At 45.5% G+C, this 24,615-nt stretch overlaps 1 protein-coding gene across 3 annotated transcripts in view; it reads right to left on the reverse strand.

Annotated features, from left to right (window-relative positions):
* Positions 1-24,615, reverse strand: part of LOC127054187 (uncharacterized) — a 75,446-nt gene that overhangs the window by 30,099 nt on the left and 20,732 nt on the right. For 2 of the 3 annotated variants that reach the window (XM_050960181.1, XM_050960179.1), the window contains exon 2: positions 14,022-14,848. In XM_050960181.1, the coding sequence (XP_050816138.1) occupies positions 14,022-14,848 (827 nt within the window). The remainder of the gene's footprint in view (positions 1-14,021; positions 14,849-24,615) is intronic. The other variant, XM_050960182.1, reaches the window with a different exon arrangement.

Here is a 24,615-nt window from a genome sequence, read left to right on the forward strand (position 1 = left end):
AAATTGTATTAAATAATGTGACACTGAATAAATGAGGAATAGTAGCTCACTTTCCTTATGATTGGTAGCACTCTTTTATGGACAGAACTATTAAAAAAGGAGTCAGGATGGATTTTGCTCCAATATAAAAGATGTATCTTTAAAACATCTGTGCAGCTGGAGGGAGACAGAGATCCAAGAGCATTCAGAGAACATAGAATCAATGTGTTCCATTTAGAAAAAAATAAAAAACTTGTGTTCTATGGACTCTAGCCACAATTTTCAAAAATGACTAGTGATTTCTGGGTGCCCAACTTAAGACACCCAATTTTCAGAAAGTGCTGAGCACCCACCCTCTGAAATCAGGCTCTTTTAAGGTGCCTCAAGATGGGCTCCTCAAAATTGCTGGGCACTAGTCCTGGTTGACACTTGAAATATGTAGTTTGCAGGAAATTTTGACACTCTGAAAACGGGCTTTGGTCCAAATCAGAACAAAACCAAAGTTCGCTGAAATTTCCTGCAAATTAGAATTTCTGAAAAACTTCAGTTTGGGAAAATTTTCCAAATTTATTTTTTTGCTAAGACTTTCCCCCCATTTTTATATTTATTTCCTACCATATCAGTAGTAGTGCATAATATGTCAGTTGAAATATTCTATTGTTTTTTGTTTTGTTTGTAAAATCATTGAAGGAAAGAAAGAGCAAAGAAAACCCTGATGCTCACATACTGCGTGCTTGGAGCAGGAAGGGATCAGGAGCCAGCTGGCTTAGATTCTCAGCTGGGGTAAATTGCCCTACCTCCATTGACCTACAGAGCTGTGGCTGGAGCACACTGCACTACAGCTATTCTCTCCTTTCCTGGGCTCATGGGAAACCATGCATTTGTGCTCCTTGTGCTATGGGGCAGCCAGGGGCCTACCTGGCCCTCAGTGCAAGTCAGAGCAACTGTCCTAGGGTGATTGTGCCCCTTTAAGGGAGAGGATCTCAGTCCTTCTGTGACTGAGCAGTTGTGCCCTGGCTAGACCCAATTAGCAGGCAGGGTAGCACCTAGGCTCAAGAATAGGGTTGCCAACTTTGGTTGGATGAATTCCTGCAGATTTCATCACATGATGTAATCCTGATGATTCCAGGACAATCCTGGAGCATTGGCAACCCTAATCAAGAGCTACATAAAGAGTCTTGGGAGCCAGGAAGAAGGAGAATAGGCCAGTTGCAGGGAGGCCTGCCGATGCCATCCGACTGCCGATGCCAGTGCCAGAGGAATGCCCTGGGGAATGGGGAGATATCCTAGGAGGGCTGTGATAATAACAATAAGCCCGGGGTGGGCAGATGCTATTACTGTGGATCCTTCCTTTGGCCCATTTAAACTCTAGCAGAGGCTTCTGGGGCTGAGTCTTCCAGGCTGAAGGATGAGTCAGACCGGTGAAGAACCTGCAGTCACAGAAGGGGGAGGAGCCAGAATCTTTTGAGTTATGGCATTGAACTTTATTTTGTGATCTGAGATCTGCATATTAGTGGGTTTTCTTAGCCTAACTGAGCACTGGAGGTGGGGAAGCCAAGGCGGGGCGGGGGGGGGAGCGCTCTGAGATGGTGACCTTATGGCAGCACCCTTGGAGCGCTAAAACTAATGCTCTGCTGCCTATGAGCCCTCGTGGGCCCTGGGAAGGAGAGAATAGTTGCAATGCAATGTGCTCTAGCCACACCCCAAAAGGTCCATGGAGCTAGGGTGACAACCCAGCTGAGGATCTAAATCAGATTAAAAATCAGACCCAACTTGGCTGGCATGCTAGGCACTCAGATTCCCAAACAATTCTTCAGAGGGCAGGTAATCTGAATTATCCTCTTAGGTAATCTTCAATTTAAGTGATTAGCATAATCCTATAGCTATCCTAGCAAATGCAAATGAAGAAATGATGATTTATCTAACACCCTAGTACACAGGGCCTGCTACTCCTGTCAGCAGAAATTAAACATTCTGCTTTTATGGGTATTTAAGGTCAGAGCTGAAGCCCCTTGAAATCATTAGAAGGCTTTCTTTAAGGGGCTTTGAAAAGGCCTTTAGTTTTCAATGTCTCTCTTTGCTAATAGCTCCCAGAGCTTTCAGTGATCCCAAAACATTAGTTTACCAGAGGACAAAATGAGGACTGAAGGATTTTAAACATCAGGCAAGCCCTACATTTATTACAACTGCCCTGCAGTTACAATGCAAGTTCACTGCCTCTGTCCTTCGGCAGTGGCGTATATACCTGGAAACGGGCACCTTCGCTGCACTGCTATGCAATACAGCCAGTTTGGATTAGGGTTATGTCTCAGTTAATTTTTGATGTGCCTGAAACTGACAGAGCTGATGTCAAGTACAGAAAGTTTTTGATTGGGCAATAGAGCAAGTTACCTCCTTAATAATTGCTCAACAAGAAACACCATGTGGCCTTTCCAGGAATTTCTTTCAATAGACTGGAAATATTTAAGCAACACTCCCTAAATATCGTCATCCAGCTCATGCAGTGTGCTGCTCGGAACCTGCTGTATGATCTCTTGGGGTCAATCTTTCTAAAGGCTAGAGAGAGAGCTAGGCTAGTTCGCTGTTGTGCCACTTTATGATTTGTGATAGACCCAGGCCAGCTGGGAACAGCAGAGTAGTAGAAGGGAGATATACTGGCCACTGGATAAGCAGTTTTCTGTTCCCTGAGTGACCAGAGCAGGGGCTACTCCAGGCTAATGAGAACACCTGATTCCAATTAACCTGCTAAGAGTCAGGTGAGACTGTTAAGCACCTGACTCTAATTAAGGCCCCTCTGATGCTATAAATGGGCTCACTCCAGAGGGAGCAGGGAGCCAGAGGAGAGGAGGTACATGTGAGGAACTGGGAGCAAGAGGTGTGCAAGAAGTGGAGAGTGAGTAGGTATACTGCTGGAGGACTAGAAGTACAAGCGTTATCAGACATCAGGAGGAAGGTCCAGTGGTGAGGATAAAGAAGGTGTTAAGAGGAGGCCACGGGGAAGTAGCCCAGGGAGTTATATCTGTTGCGCAGCTGTACCAGGAGGTACTCTAGACAGCTGCAATCCACAGGGCACTGGGCTGGAACCCGGAGTAGAGAGCAGGCCCGGGTTCCCCCCAAACCTCCCAACTCCTGATCAAACACAGGAGGAATTGACCTGGACTGTGGCTTCTACCAGAGGGGAAGGTCTCTGGGCTGTTTCCTGACCCACAGGGTGAATCTGTGAGGTGAGCAAATCTGCCAATAAGCACAGGACCCACCAAGGTAGAGGAGAAACTTTGTCACAGATTACAAAACAGATTCCATTGCAAGTCCCCTCCTTCCAATTCCATATGATTCTAGCTTCCTTGAAATATTCATCATCAGGGCTCAAATATTCCATTATTCCTACCTGAAGGTGATTTTTTTTATAATGTTTGAGCAAAAGCCATTTTTGACACGGTGATAAATATATAGCAGTAAAAAATATATCCACTGCTGTTCTGGGGTGAGGAGACAGGGATGGTTGGACAAGGGCCAAAATAAAAAACATTTGACTTTTAGGAATCTAGAGGGGACCAAATCCTGCTTTCAGATACATTGGCTTAAATACTGAGTGGGCCAGATCCTACGCTGGTATAAATCAACATGACTCCGTTGACTTTAACAGAGCTATGCTGATTTATACCAGCTGAGGATCCAGCCCAGCAACGCTACTGTGAATTCAATGGCATTATTCCAAATTTAGACTGATTGATGTAACTGAGAACAGAAGCTGGCCTATACCTCCTCACCAAGCCCTAAACATAGAATCATAGAATATCATGGTTGGAAAGGACCTCAGTTCTCTTTAGAACCTGTTTTCAGATAGCTGAAAGCAGCTATCAAATCACTCTTCATGCTTCTCTTCTGCAGACTAAACAATCCCAGTTCCCTCAAAGTAGGCTTAAAGCAGGACCAATCCCCAACTAAATCATCCCAGCCAGGGCTTTGTCAAGCCTGACCTTAAAAACCTCTGAGGAAGGAGATTCCACCACCTCCCTAGGTAACCCATTCCAGTGCTTCACCACCCTCCTAGTGAAAAAGTTTTTCCTAATATCCAACCTAAACCTCCCCCACTGCAACTTGAGACCATTACTCCTTGCTCTGTCATCTGCTAACACTGAAAACCGTCTAGATCTATCCTCTTTAGAACCCGCTTTCAGATAGTTGAAAGCAGCTATCAAATCCCCCTTCATGCTTCTCTTCTGCAGACTAAACAATCCCAGTTCCCTCAGCCTCTCCTCATAAGTCATGTGCTCCAGCCCCCTAATCATTTTTGTTGCCCTTCACTGGACTCTTTCCAATTCCACATCCTTCTTGTAGTGTGGGGCCCAAAACTGGACAGAGTACTCCTGATGAGGCCTCACCAATGCCGAATAGAGGGGAAAGATCACATCCCTCAATCTGCTGGCAATGCCCCAACTTATACAGCCCAAAATGCCATTAGCCTTCTTGGCAACAAAGGCGCACTGTTGACAGCTTCTCGTCCACTGTAATCCCTAGGTCTTTTTCTGCAGAACTACTGCCTAGCCACCCTAGTCTGCAGCAGTGCATGAGATTCTTCCATCTTAAGTGCAGGACTCTGCACTTGTCCTTGCTGAACCTCATCAGATTTCTTTTGGCCCAGTCCTCCAATTTGTCTAGGTCCCTCTGTATCCTATCCCTACCCTCCAGCATATCTACCACTCCTCAAAGTTTAGTGTCATCTGCAAACTTGCTGAGGGTGCAGTCCATGCCATCCTCCAGATCATTATGAAGATATTGAACAAAACTGGCCCCAGGACCAACCTTTGGGGCACTCAGCTTGATACTGGCTGCCAACTAGACATGGAGCCATTGATCACTAACATTTGGGTGTCTGATCCTCAGCTAGTGTTAATCAACATAGTCCTTTGGATCTGGCCCTTGTTTTTAAAATGAGGTTATAAATATCTGAGGATCCACAGGGAAAATGTTTAAGATGATAGCTACAGTCTCTGGGCAAGATCTTCAGCGGATTGTGTGCAACTCACCCTAGCTCTTTGGACGTTGGTGGAGCTACATGAGCTGCAAATCTGTCCCTCAGTCTCTAGCTATTTGCCTACAACCTGTGGCTGGTATATAGCTGCTGTAAGGGGTTTAAGCACAGTTGGTGCTGCCAGGGGACAAGGGCCACCCTTGCCTAATCTAGGTGTAATCAGGACTTGTGATTGTGAGCATCTCATCAGTGCTCTGTCCTGCTCTGGGCTCAATCATGGGCTGTTAATTTGGTGCATGCCCTGGGATTTTCTTCCTTTATGACTCTTTGGAGAGTACTATGGGGAAGAGCTGGATCTTATGGCATGATCTGAAGTTGGAATGGGGAGGCTTTTCCTGGTCTCCAAAGGGAGGATGTTCTGGAGTCCTGAGCCAGCTATATAAAGGTCACACAAGGCTTGTAAACTTTGCGTGGTGTGTTGCATGTTAGGGTGAATGTGAGTGAAGGCTACACATGGATGCAAGAAAAGTCAAGTGCTAGGCACCACCCACAGCAGTGAGCTATAGTGCTTCTGCTCTCTTACTTCCCAGAAAACAGAGTCAAATATGTGGATGTGTCTGAAGATAGTAAAACCAATGAGTTTGTAGCCCTCTGGGAAAGAAATGTGGGCCAGCAGATAGGGCATTGAACTACATGGGAAGTGAGGACACTTGGATTCTAATCCTGGCTCTGCCACCCATTGCCGTTCTTGTCTCTTGGGACTGTAAGCTCTTCGGGCACAGAATGTCCATCATTGGGGTTTGTACATCACCCCCTACAGTAGGGCCCCAATCAAGCTCAGGATCGTCAGGTACTAACAAAATAATAGGTGTCGCCTTAGAACATAAGAACGGCCGTACTGGGTCAGACCAAAGGTCCATCTAGCCCAGTATCCTGTCTAGTGACAGTGGCCAGAGCCAGGTTCCCCAGAGGGAGTGAACCTAACAGGCAATGATCAAGTGATCTCTCTCCTGCCATCCATCTCCATCCTCTGACAAACAGAGGCTAGGGACACCATTCCTTATCCATCCTGGCTATTAGCCATTTATGGACTTAACCACCATGAATTTATCCAGTTCCCTTTTAAATGCTCTTATAGTCCTAGCCTTCACAACCTCCTCAGGTAAGGTGTTCCGCAAGTTGACTGTGCACTGCATGAAGAAGAACTTCCTTTTATTTGTTTTAAACCTGTTGCCTATTAATTTCATTTGGTGACACCTAGTTCTTGTATTATGGGAATAAGTAAATAACTTTGCCTTATCCACTTTCTCCACATCATTCATGATTTTATATACCTCTATCATATCCCTCCTTAGTCTCTTCTTTTCCAGGCTGAAGAGTCCTAGCCTCTTTAATCTTTCCTCAAATGGGACCCTCTCCAAACCCCTAATAATTTTAGTTGCCCTTTTCTGAACCTTTTCTAATGCCAGTATATCTTTTTTGAGATGAGGAGACCACATCTGTACGCAGTATTCGAGATGTGGGCGTACCTTTGATTTATATAAGGGCAATAATATATTCTCTGTCTTATTCTCTATCCCCTTTTTAATGATTCCTAACATCCTGTTTGCTTTTTTGACCACCTCTGCACACTGAGTGGACATCTTCAGAGAACTATCCACGATGACTCCAAGATCTTTCTCCTGACTCGTTGTAGCTAAATTAGCCCCCATCATATTGTATGTATAGTTGGGGTTATTTTTTCTAATGTGCATTACTTTACATTTATCCACATTAAATTTCGTTTACCATTTTGTTGCCCAATCACTTAGTTTTGTGAGATCTTTTTGAAGTTCTTCAGTCTGCTTTGGTCTTAACAATCTTGAGCAGTTTGGTATCATCTGCAAATGTTGCCACCTCACTGTTTACCCCTTTCTCCAGATCACTTATGAATAAGTTGAATAGGATTGGTCCGAGGACTGACCCTTAGGGAACACCACTAGTTACCCCTCTCCATTCTGAGAATTTGCTATTAATTCCTACCCTTTGTTCCCTGTCTTTTAACCAGTTCTCAATCCATGAAAGGACCTTCCATTTTATCCCATGACAGCTTAATTTACGTAAGAGCCTTTGGTGAGGGACCTTGTCAAAGGCCTTCTGGAAATCTAAGTACACTACATCCACTGGATCCCCCTTGTCCACATGTTTGTTGACCCCTTCAAAGAACTCTAATAGATTAGTAAGACACAATTTCCCTTTACAGAAACCATGTTGACTATTGCTCGCAGTTCGTTTTTCTATGTGTGTGACAATTTTATTCTTAACTATTGTTTCGACCAATTTGCCCCGTACCAATGTTAGACTTACCAGTCTGTAATTGCCGGGATCATCTCTAGAGCCCTTTTTAAATATTGGCATTACATTAGCTAACTTCCAGTCATTGGGTACAGAAACTGATTTAAAGGACAAGTTACAAATCTTAGCTAATAGTTCCACAACTTCACATCTGAGTTCTTTCAAAATGCTTGGGTGAATGCCATCTGGTCCTGGTGATCTGTTAATGTTGAGTTTATCAATTAATTCCAAAACCTCCTCTAGTGACACTTTAATCTTGTGACAGTTCCTCAGATTTGTCACCTACAAGAGCCAGCTCAGGTTTGGGAATCTCCCTAACATCCTCAGCCGTGAAGACTGAAGCAAAGAATCCATTTAGTTTCTTCGCAACGACTTTATTGTCTTTAAGCGCTCCTTTTATATCTCGATCATGCAGGGGCCCCACTGGTTGTTTAGCAGGCTTCCTGCTTCTGATGTACTTAAAAAACATTTTGTTATTACCTTTGGAGTTTTTGGCTTCTTCAAACTCCTCTTTGGCTTTTCTTATTACACTCTTGCACTTAATTTGGCAGTGTTTATGCTCCTTTCTATTTGCCTCACTAGGATTTGACTTCCACTTTTTAAAGGAAGTCTTTTTATCTCTCACTACTTCTTTTACATGGTTGTTAAGCCATGGTGGCTCTTCTTTAGTTCTTTTACTGTTTCTTAATTTGGGGTATACATTGAAGTTGGGCCTCTATTATGGTGTCTTTAAAAAGCGCCCATGCAGCTTGCAGGGATTTCACTTTAGTCACTGTACCTTTTAACTTCAGTTTAACTAGCCCCCTCATTTTTGCATAGTTCCCCCTTTTGAAATTAAATGCCACAGTGTTGGGCTGTTGAGATGTTCTTCCCACCACAGGGATGTTGAATGCTATTGTATTATGATCACTATTTCTAAGTGGTCCTGTTATAGTTACCTCTTGGACCAGCTCCTGCGCTCCACTCAGGATTAAATCTAGAGTTGCCTTTCCCCTTGTGGGTTCCCATACCAGCTGCTCCATGAAGCAGTCATTTAAAGTATCAAGAAATTTTATCTCTGCATTTCATCCTGAAATGAAATGTTCCCAGTCAATATGGGGATAATTGAAATCCCCCACTATTATTTGAGTTCTTAATTTTGATAGCCTCTATGATTTCCCTTAGCATTTCATCGTAACTATCACTGTCCTGGTCAAGTGGTCGATAATAGATCCCTAATATTATATTCTCATTAGAGCACGAAATTTCTATCCATAGAGATTCTATGGAACATGTGGATTCACTTAAGATTTTTACTTCATTTGCTTCTACATTTTCTTTGACATATATTGCCACTCCCCGCCCCTCCTACTCTCAGGCAGGATTAGTTTGGAGGCTGCGCTCTTACTACAGGCTTTGATTCTCCTCTGCTCCTTGCTCAGCTCACTCTTTCTATGGAGTGTGGCTCTTTTACCCACAGAGCTCCAGGATCCCAAAGAATGTGCAAGGCAACATTTCAACAGCCCTGGAATGTTATTGCAAACAGCACATCCTGGGCTTGGAATACTCAATTAGTGATGTCATAGGCTGAGTGGAAAACACTTGTCAGTGGAAGCTGACGGCTTTGTTAAGACTCCTGAATAACAGGAAGCAGAGGAATCATTCTGTACTTTTCTAATCTTCCCCACCCTGTATTTTACGTTGCTTTCCAGGAACAGCCGTGCTCACTGATAGCTTGCAGCTTCCTCTGCATGGCACACACATGCTATGGAAGTGGTACTGGACTTTGATGGCCTCCTGTGGCTTTCTCCTTCTTGCTGTACCATACCAGTGTCTAAAGAGAAATATTCTAAGGGACTGGGTTGACTCAGGGGATTGGTAACACTGTAATCAGCTTGAGTTGATGAGATGAATCCAGACAAACTCAAAATTCATCACCATCTGATATGGCTGTTTGATGGCTTGTAGCTCACTTCTCAGTGGACAAGTGTCCACGTCACAAACACTACCACCACCACCACAGCTACCCCCTATGTTAGCAGTTGCAGTAGCTGAATGAACAGGCCACGGAGACTGAGGTGGTCCCTCCAAGGAAAGTTTGCAGAAGAGAGTACGCTTGGGTTGCTGCTACCCAGACTATGCTTGTCCTGTGGCTACATGGAGGTGCAGGACTGTCATCCTGGCACTTTTCACCAGCATGAAATAGAAGAACCAAACCAACCCCCTCATTCTATTTAGAATTGACCCAACAATAGGGGGCTCACTTTGCCAGGCTAGTCAAGCAGATCAGGATACACTGGAACAGCCACTGGAGGTATCTTTCTAACCAGGAGATGGCATTTAAAGGACACTTGGGTCAGTCTGGATCTAGAATGGAGTTTAGATCCTGAGCTCCATGTTGTATCCAGGGCACCTTGATCAACAAAACAGAGGTCAGAAGCCACAGGCTCAGTTGGTGTAAATACAATCTTCAGTGGGAGTACATTACTTACAGCAGCTGAACATCTGGGCCATGGCTTTTAAAAGGTTTTCAATCCATCCTCCATTTGTTGCACAAAATCTGCCTTATGGCCTAACATACTGGACAGTCTTTATCTTGCATCATTCTAGTTCTAGTAGCTGCTGTTCTTGACACGCTGCAGTATTTATCTGCTCCATTAATATGCCCTGTACCCTCTTCTAGCATAAATCACTGCTGCATTCGTACAGCTACAAAAAATTAGCTTCTAGGCATTGACTTAGAGCTTCACCATTCAGCCAGTGAGGATATTGAAAAAGAAGAACAAACCACAGAGACGGTTTCATTTCCTCTTAAGCCTCTTTAGAATTTACTCTTGGGTTTATGTCAATGTTCCCTTTAGTGGGAAACTGAGGCTCCATTTCACAAAGGATTTAAAGTACTTTTCAAACAGTTAATGTGGTTGTCAGATGGGGTCACCACTCCAGTTTTTGCAGAACTCTCCTGCTCTTGTAGTCACCCCTAAGCTCCGTGCCCAGAGTTGGCCTGTGCCAGCCCCTTTTGAAAGATGCACCCAACTAGTAGGCCTCTGTTACTTTAGACAATATTGCTTAATGTGTTTTTATATTGGTGCCTTGTGAGAGAAGGGAGCAAGGGGCTGTTCAGTCCTACCACATAGCATGTATTCTGTGTACATCAAAGAGGGGAATCTGTCTTGTACTGAGGACTGCTGGAATTGCAAGTTGTCACTTTAAGAGCGGGCAGGGGTCTGGGGCTGTTTCCTGGTCTACCTGCAGGCTACGCAGCTGAAGCAAGCAGGCAGTCAGCTTAGAATAAGGTGGGGAGAGCTGTGCTTCTCTGCCTCAGGAAGTATCCAGCTTTGTGTCTCTGCTTTTGATTAGTGTGTGTTATGGTTCTGGATTCTAAAAAATAAAGTAGTGTTACAGTGCAACCGTCCAACAGGAGTATTTGACATTTTTATCTGACTTCTCTGCAAGCATGCCATGAACATAGCTGGATCCTTTCAGTCAGTCTGTTATGAACTTCCTCAGTGTTCAGGACTGTCTGGCTCATTATGGAGACAGACGATAGCTGTAAGGTTTGAGTACAGATCTTAGCGGTCAACAGACAATATCTTTAGGAGAGTTCCAAATAAAACATGTTTACTATGTATGTATACAGCACCTAAGTCAGTGGTCCCCAACATTCTTCATCTGGCAGACACCAGACGACGAGCCACGGAGGACCGTGGCAGCGGACAAGCATCTGCCGAAATTCCGCCAACAAGCGGCAATGTCAATAGGTGTCACCGCTGGAGTGCTGCCGACAAGCTGCATCATCCACATTGGGGACCCCTGACCTAAGTGGTGGGGAAAATGCAGGTGTAGGCTAAGGCCTTGATCCATCATTACCTTTCATTTTAAATGCAGTCTGTTTATTAGATGCCCCATTGTGCTAGGTTCTGTGCGCACATATCATGAGACGACTGCCCCAAAGACCTCACAATCTAAGTTTAAAGACTAAGATCCCTGCAAATTGATTAGCGATGTAGGGTGCCCAACATGAGACACCTCATGGGGCTGGATTTTGATAGACTGAGTTCACAGCACTCTCTGAAATCTCAGGTCCCTTTAAAAGCAGGAAAGGGTCCTGTGGCACCTTATAGACTAACAGACGTTTTGGAGCATGAGCTTTCGTGAGTGAATACCCACTTCGTCAGATGCAGGTGGGTATTATTCACGAAAGCTCATGCTCCAAAACGTCTGTTAGTCTATAAGGTGCCACAGGACCCTTTGCTGCTTTTACAGATCCAGACTAACAGGGCTACCCCTCTGATACAGGTCCCTTTAGTGTCTCAAGTTGCACCCCCCAAAAATGGAAGCACCCAGAACCACTAGTCACACTTGAAAATCTTGGCATAGGTGCCTAAACCCAGATCTCAAAGGGATTTAGAGATCCAACTCTCACTAGAATCAATGAGAATTAGGCAAGTGGCAGGCCTTAGCACTGTTCTGGTGCTTGTCTAAGGCCATGTCTACATTATAAAATTGTCTACCTAACTTACAGCAGTAGACAACCACTGCAGTTATTAAATCTCTTGTGTGTGCACACTTTTTGGCTTCTTGTGTTGGTGGTGCATGTCCTCACCAGGAACGCTTTTATTGATTGTATTGTTAATGTGGGTGGGGCCAGCTCCAGCATTTTTGCCGCCCTCAGCAGCGGAAAAAAAAAAAAAGCCGCAATCGGTGGCATTTCGACAGCAGCTCTACCGCCACCGCTTCATTCTTCAGCGGCAATTTGGTGGCAGGTCCTTCCCTCTGAGAGGGACCAAGGGATCCACTGCCGAATTGCCACCAAAGACCCAGACATGCCGCCCCTTTGCGTTGGCTGCCTCAGGCACCAGTGCAGCAAGCAGGTGCTTGGAGCCAGCCCTGAATGTGGGACATTGTGGGATGGCTCCTGAAGGCTAGTAACAAGTTGACGTACAAAATGCAGTGTCCACACTGACACTGCGTTGACCTAACTACATCATCTGTGATTCTACGCTGCTCAGGGAGGTGGTATTACTAAATCAGCGTAGAGAGGCACTTAAGTCAGCAAGAGCCAAATTCAAGCGAAGACACTTCCATGGCTAGGTTGGCACAAGGCAGCGTATATCAAGCTAACTACGTAGTGTAGACTAGGCATAATAGATGAGCTGTTGGGAGCAAGAAAGTCATCAGTAGAAGAGTTTCTCCACTGTGCATCTTTCAGCATGCTCGATGTGTTTGCAGGATTATTATTTGACAAGGCCATATAGCTCCTTCCTTTTGATCACAGTACACTTTGGTCTCTCTCTCTCAAGAATTAATTACTTGATTATATTTTCTCATTGCTGGATCTTGAAAGCAGATGCACAAAGTAGCAAGTCAATAGTCTGTCAGCACTTGAAGCAAAGCACTAGAGCAAACTCTTGCCAACAAAGAGCAGCTGCACAAAAAGTCATCTTGTTCTCAGTGACTGAAACACTTTTCTAGCTGCATTTCAGACTCAGCAGGTGCACATTCTATGCTGTGATGGAGAAGCAAATAAGTCCATGAAACTGGCCAAGCTTTCGAGGAGGAGAATGCTCTATGTCAGGGGTAGGCAACCTATGGCAGGCATGCCAAAGGCAGCACGTGAGCTGATTTTCAGTGGCACTCACACTGCCCAGGTCCAGACCACTGGTCCAGGGGGCTCTGCATTTTAATTTAATTTTAAATGAAGCTTCTTAAACATTTTAAAAACCTTATTTACTTTACATACAACAATAGTTTAGTTTTATATTACAGACTTATAAAAAGAGACCTTCTAAAAAGGTTAAAATGTATTACCGGCATGCAAAACCTTAAATTAGAGTGAATAAATGAAAACTCAGCACATCACTTCTGAAAGGTTGCCAACCGCTGTTCCATGCATATGCAGCACCTTCCACCTGCTGATCTCAGAGCACTGAGGTTCTGCTGCTCTTGCGTGATATTCGCTAGTTAAAATGGGATCTTTGTCTTAAAGTGTGAATGCAAGCAGCTCTGCAGTGTTCCTCTCATGCATTTAGTCCACGTTCACTCACTATACAAAGGAGCCACTGTTTCCAGTAACAGAGATGACCAGGCCCTGAAGTTGCACTGTATTATCAATTTCTAGGCCTGTGACCTCCACCCCATAGTATCCCAGGTGGTTCTATACCATGAGATGGGCTAGCATGCTCACCACTCCACCACCCCTTCAAAATGTGTGTGTCTGTGTGTTTAATAACAGCAGCAACTCCACCCTTCAGTGCAAGACTCTCTGAGCCAAAGCCTTAGCTGGTGTAAATTGGCCTAGCGCTATTCACTCTGATTTTCACCAGCTGAGGCTCTGGCCCTTATGCTCATAAGCTCCTCAAAAATGTCACTTCATGTAAATTACAGTCCTGTAAAATCAACTACAGTTTTCTGCAGACCATAATACTTCAGAGTGGGGGTTTCCAAAGCACTCACAGTTGGCCTAACTCTGCTCCCATTGAACTTAATGGGATTTTTACCTATGCAGCTTAGACTAATTTTGATTACTCTGGAATGGGTTACCTTGGGAGGTGGTGAAATCTCCTTCCCTAGAGGTTTTTAAGGTCAAGCTTGACAAAGCCCTGGCTGGGATGATTTAGTTGGGGATTGGTCCTGCTTTGAGCAGGGGGTTGGACTGGATGACCTCCTGAGGTCCCTTCCAACCCTGATATTCTATGATTCTAATTTGAAAATCCCCCGTGTAGCATTCCAATTTGCATGTCTGGTTTCTTACCTCACTTAATCGACAGCACTCATCCATGTACTCATCCAGGCTGTCGCTCGTGGGATACTTTTTGAGCTGATGTCCATGGAGCTGAAGTTCTTGCATCCTCCCAAAGGTCTCTTTGTAACGGTTGGTGATTGGCCTTTGCTCTTCAATGTGGGCAGCAGTTGGAGCAGTTTCTTTAATGGAAAGGTCTATCTCTTTCCTGGGTTTCTCTTCAAAATATTGTCCTTCACTTTGGCCAAAAAGTTTATTAGGACTTTCTCCCTCCTGACAGTCACTGAAATCTTCCAGGGAAGCTGTAGGGATCTGCACCACATCTGCTGCCTGGCTGTAATATTCAACTTGCTTTTCACTATCTGAAGCACACTGGCTGGTTTCTCTGATGTCTTTACACTTTCTCATTATGATGTGGTCAATTCCTGGAGAAGAAGAGGTGCTGAGCACTCCAGAGTCACAAGACGAGTCTCTGGTGTGAAGTACAAAGCTCTTCTCTGAGCCCGTTGGTGTAGATGGAGAATTGGCTCCACTTGGCAATTCAACCCCAGAATCCTCTGATTCAAATTTGGAGAATCTGTGAAGCTGGCACTTGGATTCTAAGGTGCTGAGGTCAGACAGGGTGGCCACATAGTCTGGTTTTGAAGAAGTGTCTCTTGTGCCCAGATTTCCCTGGCATTCTAATGGGATGTCGACTTTGGGAAGCCTGGATTCCTCTGGAAAGTTCATGGCTGCAGGTGGCTCTCCTGTCAACCCCTGGGTTTGACTCTCTTCGTTGCTCAGTATCTTCATGTTGGTCAGCACTACCTTGCCCTTGGATGGTGAGTTCTTCTTGCCTGCTAAAACACAAACAAGCTGACAGTCACAAAGAATTGCAAAATTCAGTCTGCTCCATAAAGCTTCCACTGTGGGAAGCAATGGCAAATCGTCTCCTTACCCTCTTTCAAAACATATCAATAGTGGGCAACACTTATTTTGGAAGTTACAGCTTCAGAATGTGTCTCACCAGCAACTGCACACCGCACCATAGTAACTCTAGCTCAGGAACCAATCCATGCAACAAACCTCAATGCCTACTCTGCCCACATATCTACACCAGCGACACCATCACAGGACCTAACCAGATCAGCCACACCATCACCAGTTCATTCACCTGCACGTCCACCAATGTAATATACGGCATCATATGCCAGCAATGCCCCTCTGCTATGTACATCGGCCAAACTGGACAGTCACTACAGAAAAGGATAAATGGACACAAATCAGATATTAGGAATGGCAATATACAAAAACCTATAGGAGAACACTTCAACCTCCCTGGCCACACTATAGCAGACCTTAAGGTGGCCATACTGCAGCAAAAAAACTTCAGGACCAGACTTCAAAGAGAAACTGCTGAGCTTCAGTTCATCTGCAAATTTGACACCATCAGCTCAGGATTAAACAAAGACTGTGAATGGCTTGCCAATTACAAAACCAGTTTCTCCTCCCTTGGTTTTCACACCTCAACTGCTAGATCAGGGCCTCATCCTCCCTGATTGAACTACCTCATTATCTCTAGCTTGCCTGCATATATATACCTGCCCCTGGAAATTTCCACTACATGCATCTGATGAAGTGGCTATTCACCCATGAAAGCTCATGCTCCAAAGCGTCCTGTTAGGTGCCACAGGATTCTTTGCTGCTTTTACAGATCCAGACTAACACGGCTACCCCTCTGATACTTCACAGCTGCTTGTTACATTCATGGCTTATGCAGGCATTAGATAAACTTCAGGTGCCTGAGAGTAAGTTCCAATAATATGTGTGAGTGAGAGAGACTTTTCCCAGCAAATTCTTTTATATGCATAGAGAAAATGTCTCATACCACAAAAACAGGTTATTAGTATGCAACGCAAAGGCTCACTACAGTCACACAGTATTAGGGGCAGCACAGGTCTGTGTACCTAGAGTCTATAAGCAAGCCTCTTATAGCCCTGCTACATCAGCAGTCTTGTGTTTTATGGACACAATATCCTTCAGGGAGAGTCATAATTGCACATAATGTTCCCAAATGCTGAATTTTTCATGTGGGTATAGGACTTACCTGACAGTTGTGAAAAAAACGCTTGTAATCAGATAACCCCTTAGTGATTATACACATGCAAATGATGATGAGCCCAAGTAATTTAAGCTAAGATCTTCATTAACTTAAACTCAGAATTTTTCCTCCTATTCACCTCCATCTTTGTCACGCCATAAAAGCAGGAATGAGCATGATGAAATCTGGTTCTTCTGGCCGCTCACATGTATTTTGGGTTAAAATGAATAATATGCAAGCCATTTGGGTGGCAGTGTGGATAGCCATAGTAACAGGCAGTGACTTGGAAAATGAACCATGTACTTTGGGTGCTTGCTTCTCTCTGTATGGTTTAGGTATGAAGTTCTCTCCAGGAATGAGAGTAGTTCATTTAAAGAGAAATGACATGGGACCAGACTTGACCACCAGTGTTTGCATATATATGAAGAAGCTTTGCTTTCATGGAGAATGTTTCATAGAGTGAGAACATCCTAGCAGCAGGATTTATTGGACTGTGGAACTGTCTCCGGAGGGCCATGCTGGAAACCCATCTCAGGAGTAATTTCAAAATAGACCGGTCCAAATGCTAGGAAATATACTGAAGAACCCTACGCCAGTTTAGGCTCCCTTACATTCAGTTAAACCCATTTGTTGACATAGGGGATCCTAACTTTAAATCCTTTTATATCTTCTCTGGGCACTGCTCTGAAGCATGAGCAGGGCCTGCTCTGGCTTTTTGTCGCCCCAAGCACAAAAAAAAAAAAAAAAAAACCAGGGTGCAGGGAGGCCGGAGCAGCGAGCCAGAAAAAAAACAGGGTATAAACTTTCAGTGCCACTTACTTGGCGGGTCATGGCTGCCTCCCCTGGCTGCATTGGTGAGCCTCTGGGCAGGCGGTGGCTGCACTCTGGCTAGTGGGACTCCCTGCGCTGCAGACATGCCTCGGGCAGCGCAGTGCATGCCCCAGCTAGTGGAGGGGAAGGAAGTGGGTGGGGGGATAGAGAAGGGAGGTGGCCAGGGCTTCCTTCAGCTGGGACGCTCGCCACTCAGCCCCTCCCGCCGTGCCACTCCCACCTGCAGGTGAATTGAAAGTCAGCAGGTGACGGGGAGGGAAGGATATGGGCTGCCGGGCTTGCTGCAGACCTGGCACCAGCTGGGGCAGATGGAGCACGCAGCCCGCTCCCAGCAGGGTGCTCCCCTTCTCTGCACGCCACCTCCAACAGTGCCACACTGAAAGTCATTGGCAAAACAAAAGAAAAAAAAAACCACCACGGCAGCCGGAGCAGCGAACCAGAAAAAAAAAAAAAAAGGCAGCCGTGCCACAGTAGGATTGGACGGAATGCCGCCCCTTAGAATCTGCCACCCCAAGCATTAGCTTGCTCAGTTGGTGCCTGGAGCCGGCCCTGCTAGGGAAGTTTCCAACCTCTCCAATCATAGACAGAAGTATTAACCCTTGGAGGATACTCAGAAGGATCCAGATAGAAATAGAAGGAGGGATCTTTGAGCAAGTGGGAATAGGTCACTGCCTTAGGGGACTTTTCATCGGTATGATGGCCCTCAGGCTGTGGAAGAGAAGATATAATCTCCTCCTACATGAGGGGACAGGGTAAGGGAAAGCCAGAAAACTGGATGGTTCATGCATCCAGTGCCACACAAAGAGCACCTTCAGATCAGAGCCCCACAACTTTCCCCTTGGAAGTGAGGGACATTGTTCCCAGACATGGGGTCAGGTTGTGATACTTCCACATACACTGCACAGGACCACACATCACAGATAGCTTCCCTAATCAGTGTTGGGGTATCACAGTGTCCTTGATAAATGACCTTTGGCAACTGGCAAACTCAAAGGAAATTTGCCTTTGATACCAGTCATTATTTTACAGTGGGAACAATACCTCTTAATGCCAGTCAATGACATTTAGGCCCTGGTTCTCCTCTCACTTTTCTCCAGATTTGCACCACTGTAAGTGAGAAGACAGTCAGGTCCCAAGTGTGTAATGAAAAGGTCACTAAGATTGTCAGCTCTTTGCTGCAGGGACTATCTTTTATTCTGTGTTTGTACAGAGCCAAGCACAATGGGACCTTGGGCCATGACTGGGGCTCCTCGTGATACAATACCAATAGTAAACAGTGATAGCTATAGCAAACAGTGTCTGGAGGAGAAAATGAAATGTTTGTCACAGTCTAGAATTCACTCACTTTTCACTTCCCCTCTGCATCAGGCCCCCGCTGGTATAAATCCACATAGCTTTCATGGGAGCCGGGCTGACTTGCACCAGCGGAGGATCTGAACACCCATTTCTTCTGTGTCTTTCCAGCTAACGTTTTACAACCCAAAATGCCCATTTCAATCCAAGATGGATGCAAACTAAAGCCCCGGGTCCAACCCCTGGTGAACTCTGCAAAAGCCCAGATCCTACATCTGTCACTGAACCTTGCCTCTTGGGGCCATCACTCATTGAAATACAATGTTTAGGTCATTGTAACACAGCGTAGGGAGGGGCTACAATACCCTACTCCACACATATATACTCCTGACATTATACATCCTGTTTCATTTCCTTCCATTCCCCGTACTCTCTTCCTTCCTTTTTTCACAAACCATCAGCCATGTCAGACTCCTTTTCCTGATGATGTGATGGTTCTTCACTAGAGAGGAAGGGAACAAAAAAACTACAGCTAGAAGGAGGAGAGTTCAGTAGACACGTCTCAGAATAACCCAGAGATCCCATCTCAGCACCCTGCTCTCATTCATTCCCCCTCTTGCTTTGCCCCATCGCTCCAGCTTTCCCTGCTAATAGAGTCACTGGGCCTCAATAAGGCCAAGCTGGATATTACAAGAACTTTTTTCAGTTTTACTGATGTGCCTTCCATTTGCTGTAAAGTATCCATCAGGATTCCCTGCTCCAGTTTAATAACATCATCCGATATTGTATATATAGTAGCAGTTTCGGTCACTTCAACCTGAGATTTTCAGTGGTGTTTAAGAGAGTATGGGGTCCAATCCCATTGACATCGAGGAGGAATTGGGTACTTAACTCTAGTCCTCGCTGAAGATGCTGGTATTACCAACTAAGGAACTGAACCTATACCCACTGAAGGCAATGGAGGCTTTGCCACTTGTCCCTGCCCTCGCTCACTTGCCGCTGAAATGCAGCTAGTTCTGGGATGGAGCCTGGCACCTATGCAGCAATGTACAGCAACACTACAAAGTGATTTAGGACAAGAGGAATGCCATATCCTATTGAAACTCCAGGGGAAACTTAGCAGGGAGCTGCTTGAGCTGGGCTAACACCCTTACTCTTGTCACAAATACTCCAAGAATGTAACTGACCACAAGGGATCAGGAACTAAGTTTTATATGTCACTCAAATAAAAGCACTTCCAACAACAGAGTGCGTCACATCACTGAGCTGGGGAAAGGTTGATTCACTGCTGCATCGGAAGTGTGCCACCTTCTCAACCACAACCTCCTCTTTACTGACCCGAAGACATTGCACCATTATCGCATGTGGAATAAAAGGATAGTGGGCATAACTGATGGCAGCACTATGCCGAATGGCACATTAAACCCCAACATAAAAACCAAGTCAGAATCAGGAAGAGAGGAAAGTCAGTGCTGGGTTTTATTTTTAAGAACAAATTATGCAGCCATCATCTTTCCACCAGGGAGAAAGAGTTATTATGGACAATAACATTCCTTTCCAATAGGCTTCTGTTAATCGGGCCATGCATTTGCTTCACTGGAGAGTCCCTTGTTTCCCTTTGTCGGAAATGGGGAAGTGCCATAATAAACTGAGATCTCCCTTGATACCAGAGTTGCTGCAGATGTGCTGATTCATAATGCTAGATGGCTCTAAAAACACTGTGTAGTGTGGACAGGCTGGTGGTGGCAGAAGCAAATGAACAAATACAGAAGATGAAATCTGACCATCTCAGGTGCTTATGGGGCTCCTGTCACCATAGAAGCTGAGCCTGAGCACCTCAAAATCTCAAATGGATTTTCGTTCAATCTCCCTCACAGCTAGGAGGATGCTATCCCCATTTTACAGATGCAAGACAGAGACTCAGGCTATGGCTACAGGACAGAACTTACAGCGGCGCAGCTGCAGCGCTGCTAGTGCAGATGTTCTACACTGAAGAGAGAGAGCTCTTCTGTTTACTTAAATACTTCAGCCCCCACGAGCGGCAGTAGCTATGTCAGTGGGAGAAGCTCTCTGCTAACATAGCACTGTCTACACCAGTGCTTAGGTCTGTGTAACTTACGATGCTCATGAAGGTGGCTTATTCACACCCCTGAGTGACTTAACGTATACCACCGCAAGCTATAGTGTGTACATAGCTTCAGTAACATGCTCAAGGTCCCACAGGAAATCCCTTCAGGCAGAGGCAGGAATTTACCCCAACTCTCATGCATCCCAGGCTAGCACCTCAACCACAAGATCATCCTGTTTCTCCTTTCTGGAGAAACAATTTCTTTTTCATTTTCACTTAATGGTTCTGCGCCTGAAAACCTCATCCTTCGAAGGAGCCACTCTATTTTGCCAAAAGAGTGGAGAGCCACACAGACTTTTCTGCTTCTCAGAGCTTTTAAGCAATAAACACAAGAGTGGTACAATCACAGCTCATATGTTTGAATATTAGCATGGGCCAGATCTTCAGCTGGTGTAAATTAACATCATTCTACTGAAGTCAATGGTGTGTGGTAGTTAACACTACATGATCATCTGGCCCACTAAGACTCCAAAGTAAAGTAGAGAAGATGGATCATTCACCTACCTCTGTAACAATGCACCTCTGGGACAGAATGGGGCAAGGTCTTGGTTTCAGATCCCATCTAAGATATGGTGTTGCCAGACACACACAGCCTTTTACCAGGAGGCTGTGGCATTGGTTCAACACTGCTAGAGAGAATCCAACCAATGATGATAGAATATTGTCTGTACCTGCTTAGTTACTGATGCCACTTCTTGCAGTGATGACATTCCTTGGAGAGACCCTACCCAAGTATTGTCTCTGCATAACTTGTGCCAGGGGCAGTATGGTCTAGTGAGTAAAGCATGGTGCTAGGAAATATGAACTCCTGAGTTCTGATACTGTGTCTGCTATGGATATATATGACCGTGGGCAACTCCCTGAAATGTCTGCCTCTGCAAAATTAATGGGGGTAATGATAGAATCATAGAATATTAGGGTTGGAAGAGACCTCAGGACATCATCTAGTCCAGGGATCCCCAAAGCAGTGCCTGCGGGCTCCATGGTGCCCGTGGGGGCATCTGAATGAGCCCACGTCCTGGCCGGTGGTGGAGCATCCGCCAAAATGCCACCGACAAGCGACGTCATCGAGAGGCGTCACAGTCAAAATGCCACAGAAATTCGGTGGCATTTCAGCAGATGCTCCACCACCGCCATGGTCCTTCGTCTGGCGCCCGCCAGACAAAAAGGTTGGGGACCACTGATCTAGTCCAACCCCCTTCTCAAAGCAGGACTAACACCAACTAAATAATCCCAGCCAGGGCTTTGTCAAGTTGGGCCTTAAATACCTCTAAGGATGGAGATTCCACCACCTCCCTAGGTAACCCATTCCAGTACTTCACCACCCTTCTAGTGAAATAGTGTTTCCTAATATCCAATCTAGACCTCCCCCACTGCAACCTGAGACCATTGCTTCTTGTTCTGTCATCTGCTACCACTGAAAACAGCCGAGCTCCATCCTCTTTGGAACTCCCCCTTCAGGTAGTTGTAGGCTGCTATCAAAACTCCCTCACTCTTCTCTTCTGCAGACTAAATAACCCCAGTTCCCTCAGTCTCTCCTCGTAAATCATGTGCCCCAGCCACCTAATCATTTTTGTTGCCCTCCAGGAGACTATCTCCAATTTGTCCACATCCCTTCTGTAGTGGGAGGACCAAAACTGGACACAATACTCCAGGTGTGGCCTCACCAGTGCCGAATAGAGGGAAATAATCACTTCCCTTGATCTGCTGGCAATGGTCCTATTAATACAGCCCAATATGCCGTTGGCTATCTTGGCAACAAGAGCAAACTGCTGACTCATATCTAGCTTCTCATCCACTGTAATCCCCAGATCCTTTTCTGCAGAACTGCTGCTTAGCCAGCCGCTACCCAGCCTATAGTGGTGCATGGGATTCTTCCATCCTAAATGCAGGATTCTGCACTTGTCCTTGTTGAACCTCATCAGATTTCTTTTGGCCCAATCCTCCAATTTGTCTAGGTCACTCTGGACCCTATCCCTACTCTCCAGTATATCTACCTCACCCCAGAGCTTAGTGTCATCTGCGAACTTGCTGAGGGTGCAATCCCCCTGGGGCACTCCACTTGATACCAGCTACCAACTAGACACTGGGCCGTTGATCACTACCTGTTGAGCCCGACAATCTAGCCAGCTTTGTATCCACCTTATAGTCCATTCATCCAATCCATACTTCTTTAACTTGCTGGCAAGACTATTGTGGGAGACCATATCAAAAGCTTTGCTAAAGTCAAGATACTTACCTGCCTACCTCCCAAGGCTATTATGAGGGTTGATTAGTTAATAATTGAAGATATTATGCATTACAGACTCTGTGCAAACTGCAGTGAAAGGAACAGATACCTCTCAGGTGATTCACTAGCACTTTACCCCTTGCTGTCCATTTCAAATAATTAAGTAGGATACCTACCTGCGGGCTGTCAGTTTGTAAACCCCTGGAAGATGAGGTTAAGACTTTTCAAGGTAGAGATCCTCATTACAACTCCAGCTTCAAGGCTTCTCCCTCCATTAGGCCTTGTCTATATAACAAAGTTTTGTTGACAAAAGGCAGTTTTGCCAGCAAAACAGTGAATATGTACACACTGCAAGGTGACTTTTGGTGGAAAAAATGGCCTGTTTTGGCGACAAAATAAAACCACCCCAACAAAAGACATAAGGCTTTTTCCTCTAAATTTTTGTTGACAAAGTGCCAGTGTAGATACCACGCTTGATTTTATCGCTTTAATTGGCCTCAGGAGGTATCCCACAATGTTCATCGTGACCACTCTGGTCAGCAGTTTGAACACCACTGCCCTGTAGCCAGGTAAACAACCATCCACTCCTCCCCCTTAGAAGTCTTGGGAATTTTTAAAATTCATGGAGAAATCTCATAGCATCTTCCCAGGTGACCATGGCAGGTTATTGAATCAAACACTCTCCCGCTTGAATCACTATGGAGCTGCTGGATCTGCTCATTATTTGGGGAAAGGAGACTGTGCAGTCCCAGCTGTGCTTGAGCCATAGAAATTTTGATACCTACGGGCAGATTTCTCAAGGCTTGTGTGAAAAGGGCTATGATCGAGACACGCTGCAGTGCAGAATGAAGATAAAGGAGCTGAGGCAGGTGAGGGAGGCAAACCATCACTACAGTGCTTCACCTAAGACTTGCCAATTCTACAAGGAGCTGGACACTATCCTTGGTGGCAACCTCACCTCCATTACCAAGAGCCCCATGGATACTTTGGCAGGCTGGAGGTGGTGGAAAGAGCACCTAACCCAGAAGATGAAGAATTGATGAAAAAATGGAGTTCAGACGACGATGTGGAGCTCTTGGTGGGGGCGGGGGTTGTCCAGTGGGGCAGGCAGCCAGGAACTGTTCAACACTCCAGAGGTGTCTAGCCAGTCTCAGCAGTTGCTCTCCAGCGAGCAAGAAGCAGGAGAGGAGACACCTGGTAAGTGGCTGTGGTTTGTGTAGAGTGGAGGTGGATTTAGGGTGTAGAAATGTAGAGGCTGTCTGTGTTTCTGTGCGCTGGACATTCCCCAGTGTAGCTAATCAGTACGGTGGAACGGGGTGTTGATGCACACCAAGGTCTCACGGGAATACTCCGGAGTGATCTCCAGGAAAGTTTCCTGGAGGTACTCGGCAATCCTCTGCCACAGGTTCCCTGGCAGAGCTGCTTTGTTCTTCACCCCATAGTAGGAAAATTTCCCATGCAGGGACCAAAGCGTACACAGGCAAGCAGCATAGGGAACAGGGTGGAAGCCACAAATATGTAGTAGATGTACCCTCGCTTCCCTGCTTACCCTTAGCAGTGAGATGTCTGCTAGAATGACCCCCTCCTGTGGACAAGTGTGGGAGAATTTTAGATTTTTTTCCCCTAGTCGGCTGCACCACAACTCTTTCATAGCACTCTTTTCCCCATGTGGAACGCCCCCTCCCCCGCCACCTCCACTCACCATGCTTTGCAGGTTCGCAGAGATATATTTCTGCCAAGCGTCAGTGACAAAGTGATTCTTATGTTGCAAAAGGTGTATTTTTCTGAAGTGTTTCAATGCTGTGTGTGAATTTAACAATCCCACTTCTGTGCATCGTCCCCTGTGCTTCAGCAGATGTGGCCTTCAGGAACACCCCACACACACCAGCAGAGTGTCTCCACTAGATAAGAAAGCTCCCAAGATGGAGCAAAGAAGACATGTTCTGGGAGGTATTACACTTCTCCAATGCAAAGAAAAGGGAACGCAAGGAGTGATGGGAAGCTGAAAAGCAGGACAGAAAAGAAAATCAGGAGTTTCAGAATG

Source organism: Gopherus flavomarginatus, chromosome 6 (assembly GCF_025201925.1).
Source record: "Gopherus flavomarginatus isolate rGopFla2 chromosome 6, rGopFla2.mat.asm, whole genome shotgun sequence".
Taxonomy (NCBI): Eukaryota; Metazoa; Chordata; order Testudines; family Testudinidae; genus Gopherus; species Gopherus flavomarginatus.